This window comes from Zonotrichia leucophrys, chromosome 1A, assembly GCF_028769735.1.
Source record: "Zonotrichia leucophrys gambelii isolate GWCS_2022_RI chromosome 1A, RI_Zleu_2.0, whole genome shotgun sequence".
Taxonomy (NCBI): domain Eukaryota; kingdom Metazoa; phylum Chordata; class Aves; order Passeriformes; family Passerellidae; genus Zonotrichia; species Zonotrichia leucophrys.
Genome location: NC_088170.1, coordinates 59,947,081 through 59,972,610, shown reverse-complemented (window position 1 = coordinate 59,972,610; position 25,530 = coordinate 59,947,081). Strand labels below are relative to the sequence as shown.

Below are 25,530 nucleotides of genomic sequence, written 5' to 3'. Positions count from 1 at the left end.
TCCCCTTTTCCCTTGTAGGACTGTCAAGAGATTTCATAGAAATATTTCTTAGGAGAAAATTTACATTCTTTATGATCAATACATTCATACAAACCTCTGATTTGAGTCTTTTATGTGTTGCCTTATCTGCTTCCAAGGAATCCCAAATGCTTTTCAGTTGTAACTCTAACTTTTTTAAACTTTTCAGTTCTTTATCTTTCTTTGTTTGATGGTGACTGAGAATATCTTGTTGATTTTTGTTCTCCGAGATACATTTATCCAAATTATTTTCCAGAATTTGTCTACATAGATAGACACAGAATTTTAGAAACAGGTAACTTAATCAAGACATATGTGTAAGCAGGCTCAACTATTTTAATGGTTTTGAGTACCTCATTACTATGGCTCAGCAACACAAACTTGTAAACTACATACAAAAATTACCTAAAAAGGTAGCATTTTTATAACTATAATCAATTTTGTCAGTGAGGTCCCACAGTCTGTTCTAAATATGCTAAAAATGTCAGCAAATCTAATACATATAGGAAGAAGAAAACATTTTTCATATTAGAGAACATTTCAAAATAAGATGCCATGGGCCTTCAATACAAAGCTTGAAATGCAAAAATTGTTGTTGAGCATATGGCCAGAATTGCAACTGTACATCTCCCTCTGCAAAGGTGGAATCATTGGAAGCTTGTCTTCAACCTAACAGTTTATTCTACTTTACCAAGTAAATAGAAAATTATAATTGAAGGGAGGATGATTGACCAATCCCCACTGAAATTCAGGACTACATGAAAGAAGACATCTGAGCCTCATTTGAAAATGAAAATACTGAAATACTTTATTCTTCTTCAAATTACTTTCAGTGGGTTGCAGAGGAAAAAATGTGTGCACTAAGGAGAGAATCTCTCTAAAATATTTCACTTTTAAGAGCAAAATCTCATAGAATTTTATCAAATGCTTATGTTTTTTGATGTTCTTCTTCAAGCCAGATCCTAAATTCCGTATTCCAAATTTTTACATAAACATTTTGGAAGTGAAAACCAAGCCTGATAATTTATAATTTGCATGGGATGCAGCATAAAACTTGAAAATAGAAGCAACAACAGAAAAAAAGAAATCAACTTTTGAGAACAGAGAATCATTCACTCTTTCCATATGGCTCATGTCTCCTACTCTAACCTGTCTGATAGGATGGCAAATTCCTTCTCTGCGTTAATTTCTAGTGATTTTGTCAAATTATTGCATTGTCGTTCATTCTTTTGTATCAAAGTTTGTCTCTCATCCATTTCCTTCATTACTTCTTTTTTTTCTTGCAAAATCTCCTCGGTCCTTTTTTCAGTGGCTCTCAGGGTGCTATTCAATTCTTCTATTTGGTCATTAAGGGCTTCATTCTGCTTCTCTGCATCACTGTGGATATATTTTAACAGAGCAGTAAGGGTTAGATTTTCCACATGCATATTTAAAAGACAAAATGTAAGTTGCCAGTTTCTGTGGACATACAAAATAATTTCACAATAATATATGTCAAATGCTTGAAATCAGACAGTGAGAACCTTCAAATTCCAATACAGTCCAACAATAAAACTGCAGATAGGCATGGGGCTATGGGACAGCCTAGCACCATGACAGTATTAAAAGAGTTCAAGGAAATTGGTCTCTGTCAACATTGCTACATACATGGGCGTGACATTTCTAACCATTCTTCCTAAGAACTGGGAACTCTGATTAGTTTATTCTGTGATGTGACACAAATATACAGACTCATTTAAATATTTCATTAATAGCAATCTGCACAATGTAGGTTTTAGAAATTGCTTTAGAATTGCTGAAACACTATAGGGCAAACTTCTTAGATTTATGATGGCAGAGTTGCATTAAGTAGAGTAGTGAGGAAAATGCAGAAGAAAACCATCATACAAGTTTTAAACTGGAGAAATGTAACAGTCAAACAGTTGATGTGTTATTACAGATAGGGACTGGAAGCAGGAGACACAAACTTCAGTGTAAGCCTGTGCATAAACAGGGTACAAAACCCTTCATTCACCTGGATGGCAATGGGACTGCTGGGATCTGTGGGTGACCTGGCTGAAACTGCACAGAGCTAATTTGATTTTACACTTAGAGAAAACAGCACATGCCATGCTTCAGCGAAGAACCCCAACTTCATGAGAGAGAGGAAGAAAAGGCTGCTGGCTTGCATTTCCCCTGATGAAGTATTAGAGACTGCAACTCATGTCAGGACCTTACAGCAAAGCAGCTGTGCCTCCACAGCTGGTACAGAAGGACTGAGGGACAATGGGTTTGTAGCTCAAGCCACACTGTCAGCTGTGGAATTGTTAGTTTAAATGTTGATCCTAATTTTAATCAACAACCATCCTCAATCATTTCTATAACCAAGGGATGAGAAGAAGCTATACATATATATATTCATGTATATAGAATTATTTATTAAAAACATACATTTTTTTCTGTTTCAACTTCTCAGTTTCTTTTGCAAGTTGCTTTGGAACACCAAGGATCCTAACTAGCTCAGCCTAGTAACAAAACAGAAAGGTTTGATTAATAGCTACAAAAGCTAATGAGTTTTCATAGCAGTAATATGAATTTAGAACTGCTGTGAAAATCAGTTGGAAACATTTTTTAATTGTTTGAGTTTTTCTCAGAGAATTGCAGCTCCTACTTTTAAAACTAAACATTTATGTTTACAATTTAAGTGTATCTTCAAGATAAAAATTATGCTTGAATATTATGAATACATCTTATTATGCTTTTTATACCATGGAAGGAAGCAGACCCAGATATGTTTTTAATTCTCAGTGTAAATCTGTATTACCTGCAATCTGAACAACCTAAAATAACACAACATAACTAAGATGTCTTTATAGAAACCACTTTTTAATCAAAACCATGACTCTTAGTATTTCCTACAGGAGCAATAGGGATATGGCACAGCAGCATGTTTCATGCTTATTGGAAAATGGTCTGATATTTAATGTAATGGCACAATGAATTTGGAATGACAACACCCAGAAGATTCACTGCTCCTTTGGGCAAAACATGGAACCACACACACACATGCACACACACTGACAGATACATAGGCACAATTATTTTTGTGTTACTTTTAAATAAGTATGCATCTCCTGAAGCTTTTTCATTTCTTCCTCATCTGTCAATATCATCTTTTCTTTGGATGAAACAGCTTCTTTCATTGAATCAATTTCTGCTTTCCTCTGGATTACTTCTTCGCTGAGCTCATCACAACTTTCTTTCAACTGTTGAACTTTATCATTTTTCTTTAAAAATGAAGTAAAAGACCAGATTAATTGTATTTCCCCTTTTACATTTTGCAGGTTTCTAATAACACAGACTCACTAACATTGAATGATGGTAACATTTTTAGTGACAAGATACAAAATGTATGTTCTTTACCAGATGAGTGTTTCTTCTATCAATACTAACAGAATTTATTTCCAACAAAGCTACATATATTCCTCAGAACTTATGACAACAAATGTATTTTTCATGTTCACATCCTAGAACCAAAAACCTGCAGCTACCTTTACATGCAGTATCTATTTGCCGAATATAGTAAACATTTCCTTGGGTAAATAAAATTCCAGATCTTTTCTAAATTAGTTATTTACTGCTTGCCCTAGTTATCAAAATTGAATGATCTAATATAGCCTATAGAATCTATTTATTTTAAAATATATTTTCTATATATTCTATTTAAAATAAACTCTAGAAATGCACACTGAGAAAACATTTTCTGTGATTTTTATATGTTAGTTGACAGAACACAAAACATTGCTTTTCTCATGTTTCATACTTACCTTTTCTTTTGACATTCTTTCATATTCATCTTCCAGAAGCTTTTTTTCTTCTCTCAAACTACAGTAAAAATCAAAGCAGAATTAAATATACTGGTAATAGAATAATTATTACTGTAATACAGTAAATGGTAAAAAAGTATGAAAGCCTATGCTGTGTTAGACTAAAACACATGGTGAATTAGAATGAAAGGTGCTCAGATTTAAAGCAATTTTGCTGACTGGTGACTGCGGGTCCTGAAGGTCTGGGTATGTATATATGGAGGTGCACAAATCTTTTTCTACAAATTTTAGAGTGCACACCTCTAAAATTTGAATCTGATTTTTCTTAGACTGATTTCCTCCTGCAGGGGTGCATTCATGCCTCACCCACCCTTGCCTTTTCCTAGTGGCACCCTACACCCACAGTTCCTCCCAACCTCAGAAAACAAAATGTTAACACAGAGATGTGGCAAAAGGAAAGAGGAAATGGGTAATAAATAGCCACAAAGACATCAAGTATCAAAGCAAGTGCAGCTGCTAGTGAGACACCTTCTTGTTCCTATGAATGTTTTCACAAACACATTTACTCTTGAGACAACTGTAACTGAAGCTCCTCAAATCTGGACAAGATCCTGTGGGGAAAAAAATCCTGAAAAGTGCCAGGGGTTATAGGCTAAGCCAAAGGAGTGAGGTAGAAAAGTAAATTGAATAGCCACAGTCATCTTAACCTGTATCCAAAACTAAATTGCAATTTCATTTCAGGCAACAATCTAGACACATGCTGAAGAGAAGAAGGAAGAAAGGAAAAAACAGGAAAGATTAGACCTTGTGGGTGTTCAGTAACACTGTCCTGAGAAAGATGAAGGAATGGTTATAAAAAGAGAGCTCAGCCAACAAGTTTGTGGGATTTACAATAGGGAGCTTTTTGGTAGCAGGTAGGTAAATACTGCCAAATACAAAAATGATCCCTTCTGAAGGTGCATCCCCAGTGCATGCACAGAACAGCTGTGCTCCTGTGCAGGTAAATGGGCTACAGCAGTCTGTGTGCCATCACAGCCAAACAGCTTCACTGAGCCCTCTGTCCCAGCTATAGCAAAGAATCAACTTCAGCTTAAATTCATGTTTATAACTCCAGTAAGAGGATGTGCTGGTCAACTTTGTTGAGACTAATGGCAGTCTGGTAGAACAAATAACTCTTTAAATTACGGAAGAATTAAGAGAAAGGGACAAACTTCCATAAAAAAGTTGTGTCACTTGTAGCTATAACAATGGCAAGGGACTCCTGTGCATCCCCACCTACCCAAAGCAGCTATAACAGTTACCTCATAATGTGGCTGATACAGAAAAGAGGCAGCTGATTGCTATTTCTCTTTTTTTTTTCTTCTGAAACCTTCCAGCAGCAGTGCAAGACTTTGCATGGTGGTGGTGGTTCAGGTTTTAGAAAGTGTGTGGGCATGGGAACAGAGATCAGTCTCCCAGCAGCCAACCTCATGGAGGACCATCCCTAGGACCTTCTGCTCAATCCTTTAGCAGGGCTGATTTAAGATTCCCTCCTCCATCCCACCACTCCCACTCTCTCAAGAAACTCTTTCTTAAGTTTGAGTCCTCCAACAAAAGGAGTGAAGCTTATACCTGGAAGTCTCAGGAAACATATTTCTAGTTAAGGAAAGGAAATAATGAAAAAAAGAGAACTGGGTTGGTGGTGCTGCAATATAAACAAAACAAAACAAAACAACATCTCTCCCATGAATAAGAAACTCTGGCTCAGATGAAGAGCAAAGAGAAAACAGACACAGGGTAGATGTTGTTGACATACAGCATGTATGATATTTGTATGGGCAGACTACAAGTATGTCTCAACAGGGACTGGTAAAGACAAAAACTAATTTGAATTTGAACAGCCAGCATTTGAACACTCACAGAGTGAACTACTTTGCGGAACAAAACCTTTTAAAGAAAAAGGTTGAATTTAAATCAATTTTCCTTCAAAACTGAAAAAATTAATTTTAAAAAATTAAAAAATTCCAAAATCATATTCCAAACCTGTTTTGGCAGTACTTCTAATTGAACTCCTTGGGACTGGCATAATCACACTAAGGATAATGAATGCCCACTTTGCACAAATATCCATAACTGTCTGACTGCCACAAAATATTATTAAATAAGTCCTGTGCAAAATGATTAAAGAGGTACTGCAGGGCTTGTGGTTAATCTATGCTGTGCCCTCTTTCATATCATGCTGGACGATCAAAAGAGCAATACCAAAGATCAGGAGGGAGAGCAAAGCTGACACTGTTTTCTTTTGTCACATTCCTCACTCATGAGGACAGATTCCTGTGGAACCATTCCAGTTTCACAACAAAGACTTTTCCATCCAGCAAAAGTAAAATGATTTGAACACTTGATTTTCTGGGACATAAACAAAGGCAACACTGAGTGACAAGGGCCAAGTTACCTAAACAGCTGGCAGACCAGCTACTTCCACACAAAAACCAGTGGAAGTGTGAAAAGAAAAAATGGGTAAAAAGAACTTAAATCGCTCCCTTTTGAGCAATGAGTTTGATCCAGTAGTCCACAGCCAGAAGCCAGGCAGCCCTATGCTAGCATCCCTACTTCAGGGCTTCCTTACTGTCAGGGATAAAAACTGGGACCTCCAAAGGTCATCTCACGTTCCAGGTGACTGTTTTAGGATGACATAAATCACCAGTTGAAGACAATATATATCTCTCTCTGGACTCTAAAGGGGAGGCAAAATGATTAACACACATTTAGGAATCAAAAAGATTCTTCAAATAATCAAAGTTTTGTCTCTTATTCAACAGATGAACATAGAAGCTTAATGTAAGATAAGCACAGAAATTCTGGTTCTTCCATTTAGCATTTGAATCTTATAATCTTTGTTATATGGATATCAACCTCCTGACTGTTTTACTTAGACATCAATTGCAACAAACAAAACAACTGCAATTGGCACTAGGCATTTAAATTTCCCATTATTTTATAGCCCTTCTCTGATGGATGTATTTTTCAACATAATGTGGATTTTATTATTACCATTGTTACGCCTCTAACAATACACACAATGGAAAGAAGATAAAACTCTTAAGTTCAGGCATTAATGTGTGCAAATGTTTCTAACATTGCTCTTCTTATTTTATGAAGCCTGATAACAGTACTGTACATGAAAAGCTGTCAGAGGGGCAGTTGTAATGAGTTAAAAAAAGGCAGTTGGAAAACTGGGTCATTAATAAAAATACATTCCAGATTTTTCCCTGAGAGACATTTACAGCTGCAAGCTGACACAGAAATAAAAAAATTAAGACAGAGAGATTAAGAAATGTAGGGGTAGTTGTCAACAGAAGTCCATTTCACTTCCTCAGCTCACAAAATAACCACAACACTGTCAGCATTAGAAGTCCCATCATGGAAGAAGTGAACTCCTTCAGCTGCTGTCTCAGAGCTGGGATTGCCTGGAAATCCACAGAAGGTGTTTGGCACCTCACAACTCTAATCCAGTGACCACAGGTAGAAGTTATCCCAGCTGACAAGCTGCCAGCATGAGCTTCCTGTAAGGCAATTCCTGTAAGCTGTAATTAATTTGTAGGTACCAGAAAATGCAGTCACAAGACCAGCTGATAACTTCAGCTGTGGTGCTATTTATTTTACTTATGGCCTGTAATTCTTTACTAGAGGAGCTATGGATAACAGCTTAACTTTTCACTTTCTAATTATTGAGTGACTAATACAGAAATAATTACAAGTGTTGAAATAGTTTTCCTTATTTGCAATGCTTCTACAAGGACAAAATCAGTTTTGCAATCCTAACTTGCCTGCAGTTGCAGAGTGCTTCAGTGAGGAGCTCTTTTGTTACCTGAACAAATCACTGTAAGAGCTGGAGATTGGACCTGGGCTTTCAAATAAAACTGTTTTCAAGCATCAGGCACCTTTAATATCACAAACTCTTGTTATAGATAAATTTAGTACAAATTAATTGCTTACTTTTAAATGAACTGTTTAGATTATATATTTAGATTTAATATTTATTATTTCTCAACAATAAACAACTGTTGATACCATTGTGTAACAAAGAAAACCAGATCTTTATTTTGTCTCATAAATCAGAACTCCAAGACTCACACAAACATTAAAGTGAAATGTCTCCTTAAGCCAGAACAAATCCTTGCTGATCACACTGATTGTTCATTTCTTGTTCCACTAATTTGATTTTTTGATCTATATTCTTACTTACTGAGGCTTCTTATCAATTACATGAAGAAATGTCATGGCTCTGAATGCAATTTTAGCAGAACTGAGTAGAGATGACGCTTTTTCCCTTTACTTTATTGCCCTTGCCAAGTACTTTTTGAGAGGAAGAACACTCCCAGAGTCAGCTCTGACTTTGGGATGGTGTCCCAAGCTTTATAATAAGGTCAGTAAAATCCTTCCAACCCTTGTTCTCCCCCTGAGCTCTGAGGCAGACACACCAGCAATGAGCCCAATACTTCATATGGCAGAACAGGCCACAAACTGGGAGAGGAGGCACATGGCTACAGTGGGAACACACCCCAAACATGCAGTCACCCTCAGGGTGACTTCCCTGACAGCTGAGGAGTGTCAAGAAATACACTAAATACCTCATGTATCTATTGAAATTATGAAAAAACTCACAAAATTCCTGAAAACCTGATGATACTTCAATGCTGAAAGCAATTGCATTTATTCTGGGAATGCTGACTATTCATTGGAACTAGAAAGAATTAAACCAGAAAATGAAATATCATCTTCAGCTGTTCAGAAAGGTCTGGAAAAATTGTTTACAGAGGCAAGCAAATAGGAAATTAAATAGGGATAGAAGAGTATGGAATATTAAGAGACCTTGAGACTTTTGCTAATGTTATGGCATATCTGTACAACTCCTCGAGTGTGAAATGTTGTTGTTGTCAGATTTGAATCAAAGTTCAAAAAAGGTGCTAAGTACTCTTAGATACCAGAGAAAGTGAACTAAGGCAGGAAATAAAGTCATCAGAGATAAGAGGGATGCTTCAGAGAAATAAAGGTTTACAGAAACAGGGGAACAGAGATCTGCAGAAACCAGGGAAACAAGATCAGATTTCTCACTTCCAGCTCAGCACTGGGTCTGAGTAGACATTCTAAAAAAAGGATAAAGCAGTAGATAAGAAACATAGATAAACCCTTCAAAACCTTTCTCCCTCCATGTTCCCTGCCTGCTATACATATAAAAGTAAATAAACAACATGTTTGTTTTCAGACTGAACAGCCATTAGTCATAATTCCCAAAGAGAAATTTACTTGTAAGCGCCAAGCACAGCTGGGACTGTATTAACACAGTTGGACAACAAGGGAAACTCTGTTCCAGAGAGATCAAGGGCCAAGAGAGGTTGGGCCATGACTTTTTATCCTGAGAAATTAAGAAAACCAAACAGCAACCTAGCAGCAAACTTCTAATACTTTTGATGGAGCTTTCCTCCCCTCTGTGACACTGTCCATGCACCAAATACTTCAGAAAACATTGCTTTACTCTTTGGACAAAACCAGCAAGCATATGGATCTTCATTTTACATCAATGTTACTATTAGATCACCTGCTACTCACAACTCTGTTCTGGATATTCACTTTCACTGTCTTTCACAGGCACCAAACTCATCCCTTCATTCCAAACATGTATTCACACAAATAATCTGGTTTTCTTCATAGTCCACTACTCATTTCTTCCCTACATTCACTCACCCATTCTTCACACATATTGCATGAGTCCTGTTTGTTCCAGACTAGTCCAACTCAAAATCAGTATAATTTCTTGAATATTTCTGGAATTTCTCTCCCAGTAAGCAAATCCACATAAAGCCAAGGCACATCCTTCTCACTCCACACCCACAACACACATAAGACCCAATGCTACCATCAGGCATGAAACTGATTCCAAATAGAGAACAATTAAATAATCTGTAGCTCCTGAGTTGGAAAAATTGACAAATAAAAGGGGCAAAGAGTTGTACAAAAGAGATCTATTAAACATTCTGCAGCAGTGAAGCAGATGCTCATTGTCTCATCCATTACAAGAGCTGCAGGGCCCTAAATGAAGCTGTAGGGGTCAGGTTAAAAAGTAAGGAGGTGGCAGCTGTTACGTAGTTAATCTGTGGAACGCTTTGCCCAGCGTGTTGCAGTGTCAGAAGTTTGTTCTGGAGGAGACAGGAGAAGTTCAAAGGAATAGAGGTCAGCTGAGGATTCCCAAACACAGAGGACTGTATTTGGCTCATGAAATCTCCACATCACGAGAGGCTGGAGCTGCCCTTTTGGTTTCCATTAGATAATGCACCTCACAGACCTCTCTGGTCAGACTCTACAGCTGGGTTTGATCCTGGCCAATACATAAGACATAAGTTTCTTACTACAGTGAAGGAACATTTTTTACAGCATGACTGACACAAAAAGTGGATTTTTAATTTACAAGATATTCAGTTCATATATAAAAATTAATCCAGTAAATGTGCAAGGATAACTGGAAAAATACCTACACTGCATTTTGTATGGAATAGAGTTCTCATTTTCACTGGAGGTAGAAAATAGAGAATGGGAAAATATTACCTAAACATATAAATCCTCACAATTTTTTGGAAATTGATGAAAAATCAGAGAAAAATGGTCAAAAGATACATGAGGACAAATGGTTAAAAAGCATGATACTTCTGAAGAACTCATTTCTGGACTGCTTGGAAATTGCAGTAAATTCTGTATTTAATAATTATTTCAGGAAATTTCATGTTTCTTAGTTATCTCATAGCAAATAATTTTTTCCAGATGCTTTCCATGTTTCTTTCCCACTCCCAGCTTGTTTCATTCTCAAGTTTCTTTTTCTCTTAGAGCAAACACTTGGCTCTATAAAACCAAAAAAAATGAAGAAAGAATTGCCAGCAAAACCTGCTCCATGCAGTGTGTACAGTGTTACTGATTTCCTTGCAGAATAATAATCTTAACTGCTGAGATGCTGACATTGTGTGCTTGTGTTTATATACATACCAATGACACTACAGCTGGATTGAAGATGGGTAAAAATAGCAAGTCCCCCACAAAATAAAAATCTGATTTCATCTGCCTAGGTATATTATTTTTACAAATGCAATACTTCTGCTTGCAATTTTACTATAAAGTATGTAGATAATTGAAATGTATACAATACCAAGCTAATTCTGGACTGTTGTCTTTATATAGAAATGTTAAGATTCCACTCCTTCCACAGCAAATTTATCATTTTTCTAATATTAAAATATACAAGTACTTCCCTTTGAATACCTGAATAGAAAAACTTGAACACACAGTGCTAGTGATGTTAAAAATAGCATTGGGTCTATTTATGACATTGTTCCATAAAATCCAAGCCAACAGGTCTCTGAGACACTTTAAACATTTGTATTGAAGGTGTTCTAGGCTAGATTTGCTCATGTTAATTTTCCCCACCTAAATATTATTCATCCAACGCAGTAAATTTTAAACTTAGCATTTTAAACTTAAGCATTTCAAAGAACCCCATCCATGCTCTAAATTTAAAACTATCTACAAATCTGACCATGGCAAATTTATTCATCACTGACATGTTGCTGTGACTGGGGAAAGTTTGTGGCAATTCATTTCATGACAGCCATCAAGAAATGTGCCCATGTAAAATGTTAAGGAGATTGATTTTTATTCTATTGATCACCTTTTGACATTACCTATGATAAAATCAGCAGCATTTGACCACTTTCACCTACCATTCTATCTTCAACCGATTTTCATTCACTCTTCCTTTACTAGCATTGTATTCACTTCGGCAGCTGAAAAGTTGTTGCCTTATTTGGGAACCTTCACTGGGAGGTTCTTCAGAGAGTTGTTCTGCTTTTTCCAGTTCACTTTGCTGTTCCAGTTCTGCACTCAGGCGTTCAGCTTCCTGCAACAGATGGCTCTCAGATTCCTGTAAACTGCATTAAATAGACTGGTTTAGAACTAGTCCATGTGAAGTACAAGCTTTGTATTTATACTTCTTTACATACCTATAATATTTCATTGAAGGTTTGCAAGATGAGATGGAATTAAGATCTGTATAATTTTGCTGACCTTCTAGTTGACCCTGGCTTGGGCAGGAGGTTGGACCTCCTGAATTCTGTTCAAACCCAAATCATCCTATGATGCCATGAGAGCAGTGGAATCTGGTCTCAAGGGTGTTTTTCTGCATACCTACAGTTGGAGTGAGATTCATTTTATCTAATTTTAACCAGATGGCAGACTGTTACTTAGTCAAATTTATTTGTCTAACACTTCCTGGACAAAAATGAAGAGACAAAGAATCCATTTTATCCTAAGAAGTACCAAAGGCTAGATCTGATTAAGACTGGAGATCTATAATAGTGAAGTATCCACCAGGACAAGGCCCAGTCTGGACTATATGACAACTTTAAGTTCTTAATTAACACCAGAACATCTACCCAGTGATGAATTACATCTTGCTACTGCTGTAGTGTCACCAAGACCTGAAATAACTCATGTTATACATACAAAAGCTGAAAATACATTTCTGGACATCTGTGGAACCTTATTATAAGGCCTGTAGATCAATAATCTGCTTTGTATCACCAGACTATGCCCACAGAAACAACAAAGTAACACCTGTCAGTGTCGGGAGACTGGTATTCATAATATACTTAAAAACTTGTGTGGTGATAGCTGAAAACATCCTAAAGGCTGTTAGTAAAATACACTGGTTATTATGGAAAACTCTTAAAGGGAACACAATATGAAAATTCATATACAGTGCATTACACATGAACATAGGCTTTATGCTACAGAAATATTGTGTATGCCTCCTCAATATTACTATAGTATGATTTTTATATAATGGTCTACTAAAATTTGTCACAAATTTTGTAGAAGAATGAAGAACTCTATCACTTGCATTTTACTAATTAAAAATATAGTGCAATATTTTTTTAAACAAAGGAATTTAGAATTTCCCATATTGAGAAACTCTAGACATAAATTTTGGCTCAAATTTGACATTTATGCCTTAAACAGAAAGAGAAATTACATATCACACCAACGAATAGAGTTGAGATGGCAAAATGATGCTAAAAATACAAAATATAAACTGACAATACTGCACATTGTTGAAATAATATAGCAGAAAAAGTTTTGATTTGGGCAACATTTCTCCCTAGATAAGAACTTCCTGTTTCTAAACTAGAAAATAAGAAAACCACAGAATTCAAGAGAAACCAGTGTGCCTTCATCATGAACAAATAATTTCATGTATTTACACATATATGTTAAGCAAAAAATAAACAGACTTACTGACACTGGATTCTGTATAATATTTAAATCTTTAGATCTAACAGAAAGTATGCAATTGTGGGATAAAATATAATTGGTTGTAGTAATACACAATTTCAAACATAATTCTTTCATAACATATACACTTTACAAACAGTTACATAAACATGTAAGTGAATTCATAAAAACAAAATTTTGAGTATTTATTCTTTCAAGATAATAAAAAAAGAAAAACAGAAACAAGAATTGAGTGTTGAATCTAGATTTTGCTCCCTACAGATGTCAACAGTATTTTCTAATTTGAATTTAATTGAAGACAATGAAGAAATAACTGCACATCTATCCAATGTACAAATACAGAATCCCATGACTGCAAAACTAAGTTTATGCAGTCTGATGTGGCAGCTTTTGAATTTGTGAAATAATTAGTCATTTAGCAGAGGCTTAAGATTCCCAATCTGCTAATGAATCTTCATTATTATCTGAGTATCTTCCTGTTTGGGTTAACAGAATATCCATACTAGGTTCCTAAATTGAGATAATATAAATAAAATCTACAACTAGGCCACATAATTGAGTGATTAAAAAGGTTTTCAGGGGCCACATACAAGATCAGATACTTCAACTTCAGATGCAGCCTTACTACAAAGCGGATGGGTGAGAGAGCACCACAATGGGATGACAGTCTGTTCTCAGCAAACATAAATTCAAAACCACTTAGGACTTTGAAGAAAAATATCAAATATATTATCTTTCAGGTGACATCTTTCAGCTTTTAGAAAAGCCAAATTGTGCCAAACTGAAAGCAAGAAATAAATTTGCCACTAAACAGAGGACTGCACTTATAGCTCTGTGTACATTAGCAACAGCCTTGGAAACTACCTGCACACAGAGTAATTGCACTCATGATATTGGACAAATCTGTATTGTATATCAGAGACATCAGTTGCAATAGTTTGGCACAGCTGTCACAGGGAACTGGGCTACTTAAGATATATCAGGCTTTCTCCTTGAGATTTTTATGTGCTAATAAAGGAAAGAAAAAAACTACAGAGCTTGAAAACCTCATCCTGTGTCATTTGTCTTAATGAGGCATTGCAACAACACTAGGAGAGATGGGCATTAATCAGGAAAGGGATTGAATTCAACTGTAATATGTGAGAAAATAAGTTCTTGATCTACAGAACTGTACAGCATGTGTTAGGGTGAAGAACTAACAATTAAAAAGCAGTATTGATCCTGTGAAGGGTTCTTTGCAGGAAGAGAATATACACACATACTGCACTTACCACCAGGACTATCCTTACAGCTGATGGAGAAAACCAGACCCTTGCAGATGTCTGAATAAGGAGGAAGTGTGTGGTCCTTATTTCTTTCTATAGAGTGTTAAGGGGCCCTTGGTACCTTGTTCAGATAAGCACGTCTACTTGCTAACATATGGACAATTGAATCCTAATTTTGATATCTGAATCCCACTTTTGGAATTAAAATATACTGGAGATCATGATCTATTTTTGGTAATTGATTTCCCTTGCTTTCTTTTAGCAGTAGGAGAAATTTATCTGTGAGAATTGCTGCTTGCTCACACATAGGTGTTGTGCTGTGACACAACTACACCCAATACAGAATGGGGCATCATGATCTCTGATCCACTTTCTTACAGAAGCATGGCCAATTCATACTCCTGTGAGAATGATGGAAAGAATGAGAGATGTAATCTACCATCTAACATTTTCATGCTTTTGGTGCATTCTGTTAAGGGTAGTTTTAAGTGTGACAGAAAGGACAGCTGAGTCCTGTTTACACTCAGGCCCTATTTCACTTGCTATACACACAAAGAGATTGCCTTTACATAAATAAATGTCCCATAAAAAGAATACTGTATAAATACATAAAACATGTAGGAATATGTTTGTATTTTTCCAATGAAAGACTGTTTTCAAACTAACACTGGCTGAAAATCAATTAATTAGCAGCTACTGGTTTCTGCTTCAGCTCAGTGAACACCAGTGTGGTAGAAACTCTCCCTATCAATTAATCCAAACACCACAAAATATGTTTAGATCTGAGCAGTTAGAAAAGTCTTCTTGTATTTTCTAGGAACCTGAACAACACTGAAGTGCTGTTTTTAACTGTGCTTCTCAGAAAGATTTGCTATCTATTTCAGTAATCTGAAATAAAGTCACGTGATGTTTCACAGAGTCAAAACCATATCCAAACTCTTCATTTTATTAAGACAAAATCAGAAGACTCAGCTATCCTCAAAAAACCTGTTATCTAAGTATTTTGAGAACCCTTTTTCAAATTACTTTACATTACTTTGCACTTGTTGCTAATCAGACTGACAGGAGGCACAGCAAATCCCAGCATCATCCAAATAAGGGGCTATAACCTGAATTAGTTTTAGGATACTTAAATTAGGCTTTAACTTTAATGACAGAATTGCCATAAAGTTTTCAATTTGGACTGTCAGTGAAAGTGGATAAAATGTGGTTAATATAGTGGATATTATGGTATGCATTACAGGAATGTAACAGGAATATCATGATGCTGATTTTACTGATAATTACAGGTGTGCTGTTTCAGTCTGTGCATCCATTCCCAATATTATTATGTTATCAGAAACAAAGATGTGTTTCAAACAAGTATTTAAGTATCCCAAATTAACTTGAAAGTTCCTATTAAATAGTAGTGGTTTTCGACCTTGTGTTCTGGCTTCCTGTTTATGAACTATAACAGCAAGAAAGCCTTAAATGATGATTAGGCTTCAGCATGAGCAGAAAGTACTTTAAAAACAAAATGCTTTGGCTACTGGAAGTCTGAAAAGGAATATTATACCTTATCACAGCCTCATGCAGCAGGGTGTACTGTTCCTTCAGCTCAGCTACCCTGGTGTCTGTGATTTTTCCAGCAGAAAGTAGCTATGGAAGGCAAACAGACAGTTATGAAATCTCCTAAGAACTAATACTTTCATTCTGTTGCAACTTTTTATAACTGTAATTGGCAGCCTTTCAGTTTATACAGACTTTGGTAACATAACAAATTAAATACACCACCAAATCAAATAAACAGACAAAAATTTGCTTATTTTCATAAAAATTCAAGGCATAAATATAAGAACATAAAGAATTCTTCTATCACAACTACAGTGCTACTTGCACTGTACCATTTCTTCTTTGACTTTTGGTCTATATTAATATTTCATGATAATTCTGTCTTGACTTTGAACTCAGGCCATAAGTAACCTCTTTTCATTGCTTAACAGGTTCAGTTTTGGTACAAACCCACTGGCCTGCACAGGCAAAACTGAGGCCTAAAGCATCTCTGCTGGCAATAGGGTTGTCAAAAATATAGGAGCTAGGCTGAAGCTGGATTACCCCCAGGCAACAGAACACATTACCTTACACACCTGTGCAGATCTTCAGCAAACACCAAGATCAAAAAGGTCTTTTAAATACCTCCAGAGACAGTGACTCAAACTCTTCCTTGAGCAGTCCATTCCAACACTTGACCACACTTTCACTGAAGAAATGTTTCCTAATATCCAATCTAAACCCCTCCTGGTGCAACTTGAGGCCATTTGCTTCTGCTCTATCACTTGTTACCTGGGAGAAGACACTGATCTCATGGCTACACCTCCTTTCAGGTAGTTGTAGAGAACACTAAGTTCTGCTCCAAGCCCCCTTTTCTCCAGGTTGAACACCCCCAGCTCCCTCAGCCACTCCCCATCAGACTTGTGCTCCAGACCCTTCCCCAGCTCTGTTCCCTTCTCTGGACTCACTCCAGCACCTCAATGCCCTTCTTGCAGTCAGGGGCTCAAAACTGAGCATGGGATTTGAGCTGTGGCCTCACCAGAGCTGAGTGGAGCAGAACAATCATTGCCCTGGTCCTGCTGGCCACACTTTTCCTGGGTGATATTGCTTTAGAAAACCTCTCTTCCCCTCCTTTGGTCACAAGTAGGGAGAAGCAGTTTAAATCCAATTAAAAAATGTAAGCCGATCCACCTCTATAAAAGTCCATGGCTACCCTAGTGGGGCAGCAAATTAAACCTGCAACTTCTATGGGACCCTGCCAACAAATGAGATCATGCAGATCTGAAATAAGAAGTGAAATTACTACAGCTCCAAGAAAATACTACCAGTAATAATTCAACCTTCAGAATATTCAGAGGAAACCATTTAGAACTAATCCTATGGCAAAGAAGCAGAATACATGTCAATATGTCAAGGGAAGTATATATTTTCTTGATAACTGTTAAAGTTTTTTGAAGATTTGTTTCAAAATATTTCATCATAGCAAAGACAATCTTTGCTCCCTGAGACCCCAAGAATAGAAGGTCTGCCTTTCATTTGTTTGCATGAGATTAAAGACAAGCAGCTCTCAAATATTTATTTTGGCATTCTGTATGATCAAAGATACTGTTCACTTAAGTTCAAAATACTATCTAGGTCTTCTGTGAGAAAGAAAATATTTCCCTTTCTCAACCCATTTATTTCTTAGCCTCATACAGAGGTATAGTTGTCCTGTTTGTGTGGTACCTCACTAATGTGCTTTCTCCACACTCCTCTGATCTGTACCTGTGAATTACAGGTTGTTTTTCTGCTTAGGTTCTCACTGCAGATCTACACCATGTTTGACAATGCTTCCACAGAAATAACCTTGCTTGTGCTGGAGGCTGTGTCTTTTTAATGTCCATAAACTCCTTACAGATTTCACACCTAATTTCTCAGTTCAGTTCAGAGCTAAGAGCTCTATTTCAAGAAGGGTGGTCCTATGCAGGTTCAAGACTTGTAGCATTGAGGACTACACAGGACAGACTGCATGGATGTGGTCTCACTTTCCTGGAAAGTTTCATCACCAGATAGTTCCCATTACCACAGCATTTTTGGGAGAGCCATCAAAGAGGCAGCACTGGGCTACCCTGGTCCCAGGATTTGTTATTAAAGTTTGGTATACCCTTTCCTCCAAGATTCTTGGGACAGCAGAAGGGAAAGAGGCAACTGTTTGAGGGGAAGAAATAGTTTGTGGAAGAAGGGAGCAAACTTGATCCTACTCTAGAAAAATTGAATTAATTGTGATGATAAAACCAGACAAGAGATATGCCCCTGATATAAAGATATATAATTCTTTCAAGGTGGCCTGTCCCACATTAATGCTAAAATAACCAAGAGTATTTATGCACTCACGGTCTATTTTATTGCTCAGAAGCTCTCACTTTGCTGGGGTAGGTGAAATGTAGGTCTCCTCAGTGTAACTATTTACATTGCTACACTGAAAAGTAAAAGAGTGAGTGAGAAGATGGAGAAGTGAGAAAAAAAAGGGCTTCTAAATGGCAATTGAGGATGACTTTCTTTTCAGTCCCGTGTTAACCATAATGCCCTTGCAAGAACTGAGGTAATTTTATTGTACCGGTGATCTCAGATCTGGAGTCTGGAACATAGTTGGATAAATATTCTTGACTTGTTGAGTCTTCCAGTCCCATTCCATGTCAGTTGTATTTAACTATATATTGCTTTTCTCAGATTTTCTTTCTCATTTTATAATGTACTGAGACACCATACATTTTCAAACACACTCAACATTGATAAATCATCTGAATAAACCAGAATAAATTTTCCTTATCTAAATGCAGAATTACTGGAAAGTTGGATGAAGATTTGTCTTTTAACAAATGGTTGCCTGGCAACTTTCTGCTTTCCATTTCCCCATACTCCCATAAATGCAATTACATGGAATTATGTGTCTTATTACTGGATTTACTTGAATCTTTTTCTTTTAATGCAAAATTTCTGTTATGTTTATTTTACCATATTAAGTTACCCTTAAATTGCCCTTGTGATTTTCTAACTGTTACAATTTTTTATATTGCTACGTGATTCGAAGTCTGGCTTTTCTACCAGAAAAACAAAACAAAATCTGACAAATCAAAACCAAACGCAAACCCAAGTTCCAAAGCAATTTTTTCCCTTCAATCAGTGAAAAGTCCCAAAGTGCTGGACATTCTATCCTATTACAAAAAATGTGGAGGAAAATATTGCAGAAAAGGTGAAAGGGAAGGACGTATCTTGAATATTTTTCTAGCAAGAAAAGGTAGATATTCTGTCTCTGAGCAGGACTCATTTAAATGCAGGAGTCCATGAGAAAAACAGAGCATACTTATGCTCAAATAGCTGTTATGTACACCTGAAAAACTTTTCTCTCTGCAAGTTCATATTCACTTGCTACCAACAGTTCCCCACCAGACCCATCTTCAAAAATCTCCTGATGAAAATGCCAAGAAAAAGTGAGCATTATGTGAGGTTATACACTATCTGAGGTACCTCTTTTATATCCTTCCAGCTTGACTTCAGGCACATGAGCCCCTGGATCTAAGGTCACAGTAGTTTCTCCAAGCTTGCAAGGTGGAGATGTTAGTAAGAAAGAGAGTATGTCAGAATGGGAATGGGAATTAAAACCACAGAAGGGAGAGGACCCACCTCATAAATGAGGTACTCATTCATGTGAGCAAAACTAGTGAAATCTGGCCCTAACTTCATCAACACTTCCTCACTCTGCATTAACTGCAATGGGCATTCTCCATTTTATCAGATTATATTAAATTTTTTCTGACAGTCAACTCAAAACAATGCAGCAAGGAGCTCATCTGAAATTCCAAAACAAGTCTTCTCTAACTCAAATAAGAACTCTAGGCACATTTCCCATTTCAAATTTCAAGGCTCTTAAAGTTCTTTTGGGACTCTCCAGAAATGAATAAAATTCAGCCAAATATTAAACATAAATAGATGATGGAATCTGAATACGGGTCCTACTTTTCAGAGTTTTTTGATAAAAAAGCACACAAAATAAGCACAGAAGAAAAACAAAGTCACCACCAAGAAATTACCACTTAACATCAATTACCTACAATCATTATTAAAGTGAAGCACTTGAGGCTTCTTAGGAAAAACTCAATTTCAGCAGTGCCTAGGATCTCTGCATTTTGGAGAAATGATGTAGCTAACACGTGTTTCTAATTATGTTTGCAGTTACTGCAAAACAACTAAAATGTATTCTAAGCTCAAATGGAATAATAATGCTTTCCCTTCCTTCATGCTAAGTTGTGGGTTTTGTATCTGTAACAAGACTTTGTGACTACAATTGGTGTAATTTTAACACAGAATTTCCAACAGTTTATATTCACTTGCTATTTCAAATATCTGAAATGTTTCATCAAACAACTCTTTTGCCTCCTAATAGAAGACTAGAGAAAAATATCAAGGCATTAATATATTTTATAGTTTGTATACACTTAAGATTTCAGTATAGTATTAGGCCCTTGGCATATGGCTCTTCTGCCCAGTCTGTTCTGTCCGGTTTGGAATTTCCCTTCTGTGCTGTTTATTTGAAGAGCTTTTCTTACCTCTTTCATATAATATTTAAAGGTTAAACATTAAGCAAAGAGAAAGGGCAAGTTCTCCTCTATAAACAGAGGGCTCTGCCTCCTCTGTCAAAACCCTCATGAAGCCACACAGTTTGGGCACAGCTCAGGTGTGCCTTATTTGGGGGAGAAGGCAATGCCACCTTCTCAGGGGTTGTTTCAACATGGTAGCAGGGTGAACGGTACAAGCACACGGAACCCATGCTACGGCTCCTGCATTTCTGTCCCTATTGCTGGACACCAGTCTCCACAGAATCACAGGGCTAGGGATATCTGCAGGTGTTGGGCTTGCCTGTGCCGGGTATAGCCAAATTATCCTGGCAAAATCTTGGATCCATGATAACACACCAAGGGAACTGAAGATTGCTCCTCAAGTTCAGCCCACTGCTCAGAGCAAGCTCAAAACTTTTTACTTATTTTGAAGATCATGTCCTGGCTACTTCAAGATGAAGCACCCAAAAATGAAGGAAAAGCAATTAAAAGGTTGTGGTTGGAACCTCTCTGACAATCTTTGAAAAAAGCCAAACACAACACAAGGAAATATAATCTTTATACTTTTCATTCAATCATTGTGTATTTTTCAATTAATCTCAAATACTCATACACATATGGAAGATCAACACTTACAAAATTATAATTTCTCTACCCAACAACATTTCAGGCTTCAGCACATTTTTCAAAGTATTTTAAAACAAGAAGATAAAAGTCACTAATTTAAGATGGTAAACAGCTTGCAATAAATTGTAGTTATTGGTATGCAATTCTGCATTCCATTTTGGAGATTGGGAAACATTGAAAGCACACACAGAAATAGCAATACTGCAGATATTTAGAGAATGATATGCCTTGCTTAAGTCAGTATTCTAGAGAAAGGTTACGATGACAGAAAGTAAAGAAAAATGCACTGAAAATTTTAAATACATACCGTAAATGAAATTTAAAAATAAGATGTAGTCACTCTCACCTGGAACTACATACATTTATTATAGGAAGAAGCCTCCAGAATAAGCATGATAAGCAGATAAGCAGAATAAGTCCATAGAAAAAGCCTATTTGTTAGCTTTTCAAGTAGAAAAATATTTGTCACTGAGTTTCCTAAACATTTAATTTAGGTGACAAAAACAACACTTGAAGCCATGAGGTTACGGGTTGCACAAATGTAGTCAGGTGGGAGTAATGGCATACACACAAATCATAAATACACTTATGTACAGTAGATACACTGTACTGCCTTACACTGAACTTCTACAAATTTACTTTTTTAATTACAGATGGATGAACCAGGCATCCTTTAATGAAAAATAAACTGCTGAAGAGCCTCCTAAAACTAACAAATAATGATTAGGAAAAATAATATCCCAAATTCTTTCCCAAGGCGTAGTTCATAACCGTAGTTTTGTTGCCCGGTTCATGGGAAAAAGCAATCCCTACATGGAAAAGATAAACATCAGCCACAATCAAGATGGCACAGTGGGTGAGACGATGCTGCTGGCCAGCTGAGGCTTGCATGGCTCAGAAAAGAGGGCATAGGAGACTGATAAGACAGGCATTTCAGGAAAGGACACAGCTTTCCTGCTGTCATGAAATTTCCTTTGCTACAAAGCTTCAAATCAGGATAGTAAGTAACCAGCGCAGTCTTACACTTGGTGTTTTTATTGGAGCAGGTTTGCAGGAATCAGAAAGGAATGTTTCTGAAAACACAAAGGGAGAAGTTTTTGTATTTGGTATATCATCACTCTGAAAGTGCATTTGGGTTTATTCTCTTTGTATATTGAACTAACTACAGGATCTTCCACAGCTACAGATAAAGGAAATAGTCAGCAGTAAACTAGAGATTTTGAGCAGGCAGATCAGATGACACAGGAGAAAGAGAGTTAATAAGAATGTAATTTTGTGGACCTCTTTCTTGACAAATATGGTCCTCACCTTAACAGAAGGAGTGATTTTCTTTGACCACATGAATTTTATGATGTGCACTATATTTACAGTTATGATATAAACATCGTATCCACTGCTTACATGCTCTGTCAGTGGTGCCTTTCTGCCTGCTGCAGAATTTATAAATAAAGCAATGAACAATTTAAGAAGGTAGGAAGCCATGCAGCCACTAGTTCTATGTAATCTGCATCTGAACAAGAATATTTATAATATCAAATGGAATAGGACTGCCTTTCCTTTTCTGTTCTGATGTGTTCTTACAGACACTTGAAGAAGTTGAATAGGTAGCCCCACAATCCAGTGGACAGCATAAGGACTTCTTGCATGAAGAGTTACTACTGAGTTAAAAGAGAAAACAATTTAGCTAATCAGAAAGAATTCTAAATCAGAATTTGTTTCTAGTATGGTATTTCTAGTAAGGAAATTTGGTATACATTCCACATTGTGGAAAAACCTGAAAATTAATCTAATTATCGGGCATTCTCTTTCTCAGTCAAAATGTATCATAGAATTGCTGAAGTCTACAAAAACAATCAGAAATATTACTGCAGCAGTTGAATCTCAACACATTTAATCTCCTCCACCAAAATGGTTTGTATGAATGAGTCCCAATGTACTTTAGGTTTGTACACAGCAATCATTTGAACTGCTTAGACAAACCTGGATATTTTGCAGCAATTCTTCTGCAGGAGATGTTAACTCCCAGAACAAAGCCAGAAACCAAACAGATGCCAAGTTGTTGTGTTTTAAATTGCCATAGTCACTAGTTAAATTAACATCTGCCTACAGTCATAGCTTTGTTGTTTTCTGCTTGACCTACATTCCATTATCTGCCAGAAAAAGAAAAAAAACCTTATTCTAAAAATTCATGGGAAATGGTTCATGCTGGTTTTGATAAACTTTGGATAAACAATCTCAGACAAGTCTAATAAAATGAAATATATCACTTCTTGAACCTTGCAGTCACTGGGAAGTTTTGTGAACAGAATTAAAAACTTCGGTAGAATTTCAGAGTATCTTGAGCTGTCAGTTATTTTTATCTTTAGGAAGATGTCTGTATGATAAAGATAGCTCTTCAGTCCACAAGAAAAAAAAATAGATTCCTAAAAAGTAGACTAAAATAGATTAAAAGCTAAAAGAAAATTAGCTTTAAGTACAAAGCAAAGACCTTAGCAGAAAAGACTCAGTTACAGTCATCAGCTGTTATTCAGTTAGATCCTTTCACAGTTGAAAAACATTGACTTTTGGGGGTTGTGATTGCTTAACTTAAAGTTTTTTGTATTATGCAGAACATTCTAGATCGACTCCATCTGGGAAGAAACTTTGTTTATAAACAAACAGCAGGTCTTAGTTGAAATTTGGTCCAATATTTCAGCCATTAGTTAAACTGCATCAGCATCTTACAGCTTAAGATTACTCAGTGTCCTCCTTCTTTGCTGAAAAACTCAGATTTGAAACTTTGCTTCATTTATTCCAAGAAGGATAGGAGACACGAAACATGAAAAAGGCTGTGTCATACTATTTTGGGTTCCTGAAGAAAGAAAAGAGATGTGACAGATTGTTGGGAATGGCCAATCCCTGACAGAAATCCCTGGAAGAAAAGCCAGAACTCAATTACAAGGGTGCTCCAGGCAGGAGAAGCATACAGACTGGAGGAGAAATGGATCTTCTGGACTCCAGGCACCCTGGGGACAGCTTAGGAGCAGAACATCAGACCAAGAATAAAATCAGGAGGATAACAGAACAACTCAAGATTACTGAAGTATCATCCAAAGGAGGAAGTAAATATCCCAAAAGGAAGATAGATATGGGACTAAGGAATAGATGTCTCAGGACAGAGATGTCTGAAAAGCTGAGATTCTTCACCTTATCTGAATTTTATTTTTACATTCAGTATGGGCAAAAAATTTTGCCCTTCTAGGTGTTACAAAGTTCTAAAGATAGTTTAGGCTTTCAATGTAGCACAGCAATCACAAATTACAACAATATTTGTTATACATTTAAATATTTCAAGGCAAATCATAGAATGTGGTCAATCAAGGATAATTATTATTCATTTTGCAGATACAGAACAGTTTTTCCAGTTCAAAGTCACAAAGCAGATAGCAGAGATAATTGTAAACTGAACAAACAAGAGTGTGGGGGAGGAATGTGGCTTCCCAAATAACAAGGATTTAAGAATTCTATTTCTAAAGCCCCTCCAAAGAGGCTGGGATAGCTTTTCTCCATTTGACAGTAGCAGCCATACACAAGAACAAGGCTTCAAAAATACCTGATTTTAGACTGATACAATGGAAAATTCGCATCAAATTAAAAATTTTAAAATTTTACTTGCAAATTAAAATAATAAATTTTGTCTTTTACAAACATTTCAGTTTTAATAAAACCAAGGTGTTGTCAGTATCTTACACCTGAATGGCAGGGAGTGGTTTTTACCTCATTGCTGGGGAACTATTATCATCTGACAGGGGGAGACAGAGTTTTGTCACATAACTGAAATCATCATGGCAGGTTCTGGGATGCTCATTTAGAATACAAGAAAGATACATTCAAAACCCATCTCACAGGAAAGTGCCTCAACTTTTGTGCTGTGCAGGAATCCGAAGGCATTGTTGCAGGGGTTAAACAAGAAGGGTTTTTTGACCAAGCCTCCTTCCTGTACTATCAATATAAGCATGTGGTGTGAATAGTAGCTAGTAACATTACAGAGATCAGGAACTTGAGGATTATAAGTGTGACTAATGTCTGCTTAATGTTTAATCTGTGTATGAGTAATTTCAAATAGTGTTTAGGGAAAGAAACGGTTCAGGCTGGACTAATTAAACAAGAACTGGTGTAAATACCCTTTAATTATGCAAGTTATTTGACTCCTGACTGAGCTGTGAATGCTTAAAGACATACCCATGTAGCCTTGTTTTGAGGTACAAGGAACATTACATAGATCATTAAAATTGCACAGGTATCACATGAGAATGGCAAAGGTGGCTGTAGAATGCAAATGGCAATTGTCACCTGGAGAAGTACTTCACTTGGAATCAGTCATGTAAAATA

General features: G+C 36.6%; 1 protein-coding gene across 1 annotated transcript in view; it reads right to left on the bottom strand.

Annotated features, from left to right (window-relative positions):
* Nucleotides 1-25,530, bottom strand: part of CCDC146 (coiled-coil domain containing 146) — a 61,697-nt gene that overhangs the window by 19,467 nt on the left and 16,700 nt on the right. The window contains exons 3-9 of the mRNA XM_064702914.1: nucleotides 15,963-16,045; nucleotides 11,573-11,779; nucleotides 3,825-3,882; nucleotides 3,111-3,284; nucleotides 2,449-2,522; nucleotides 1,168-1,395; nucleotides 95-281 (exon numbers count right to left, since the gene is read on the bottom strand). Coding sequence (XP_064558984.1) covers nucleotides 95-281; nucleotides 1,168-1,395; nucleotides 2,449-2,522; nucleotides 3,111-3,284; nucleotides 3,825-3,882; nucleotides 11,573-11,779; nucleotides 15,963-16,045 — 1,011 coding nt within the window. The remainder of the gene's footprint in view (nucleotides 1-94; nucleotides 282-1,167; nucleotides 1,396-2,448; nucleotides 2,523-3,110; nucleotides 3,285-3,824; nucleotides 3,883-11,572; nucleotides 11,780-15,962; nucleotides 16,046-25,530) is intronic.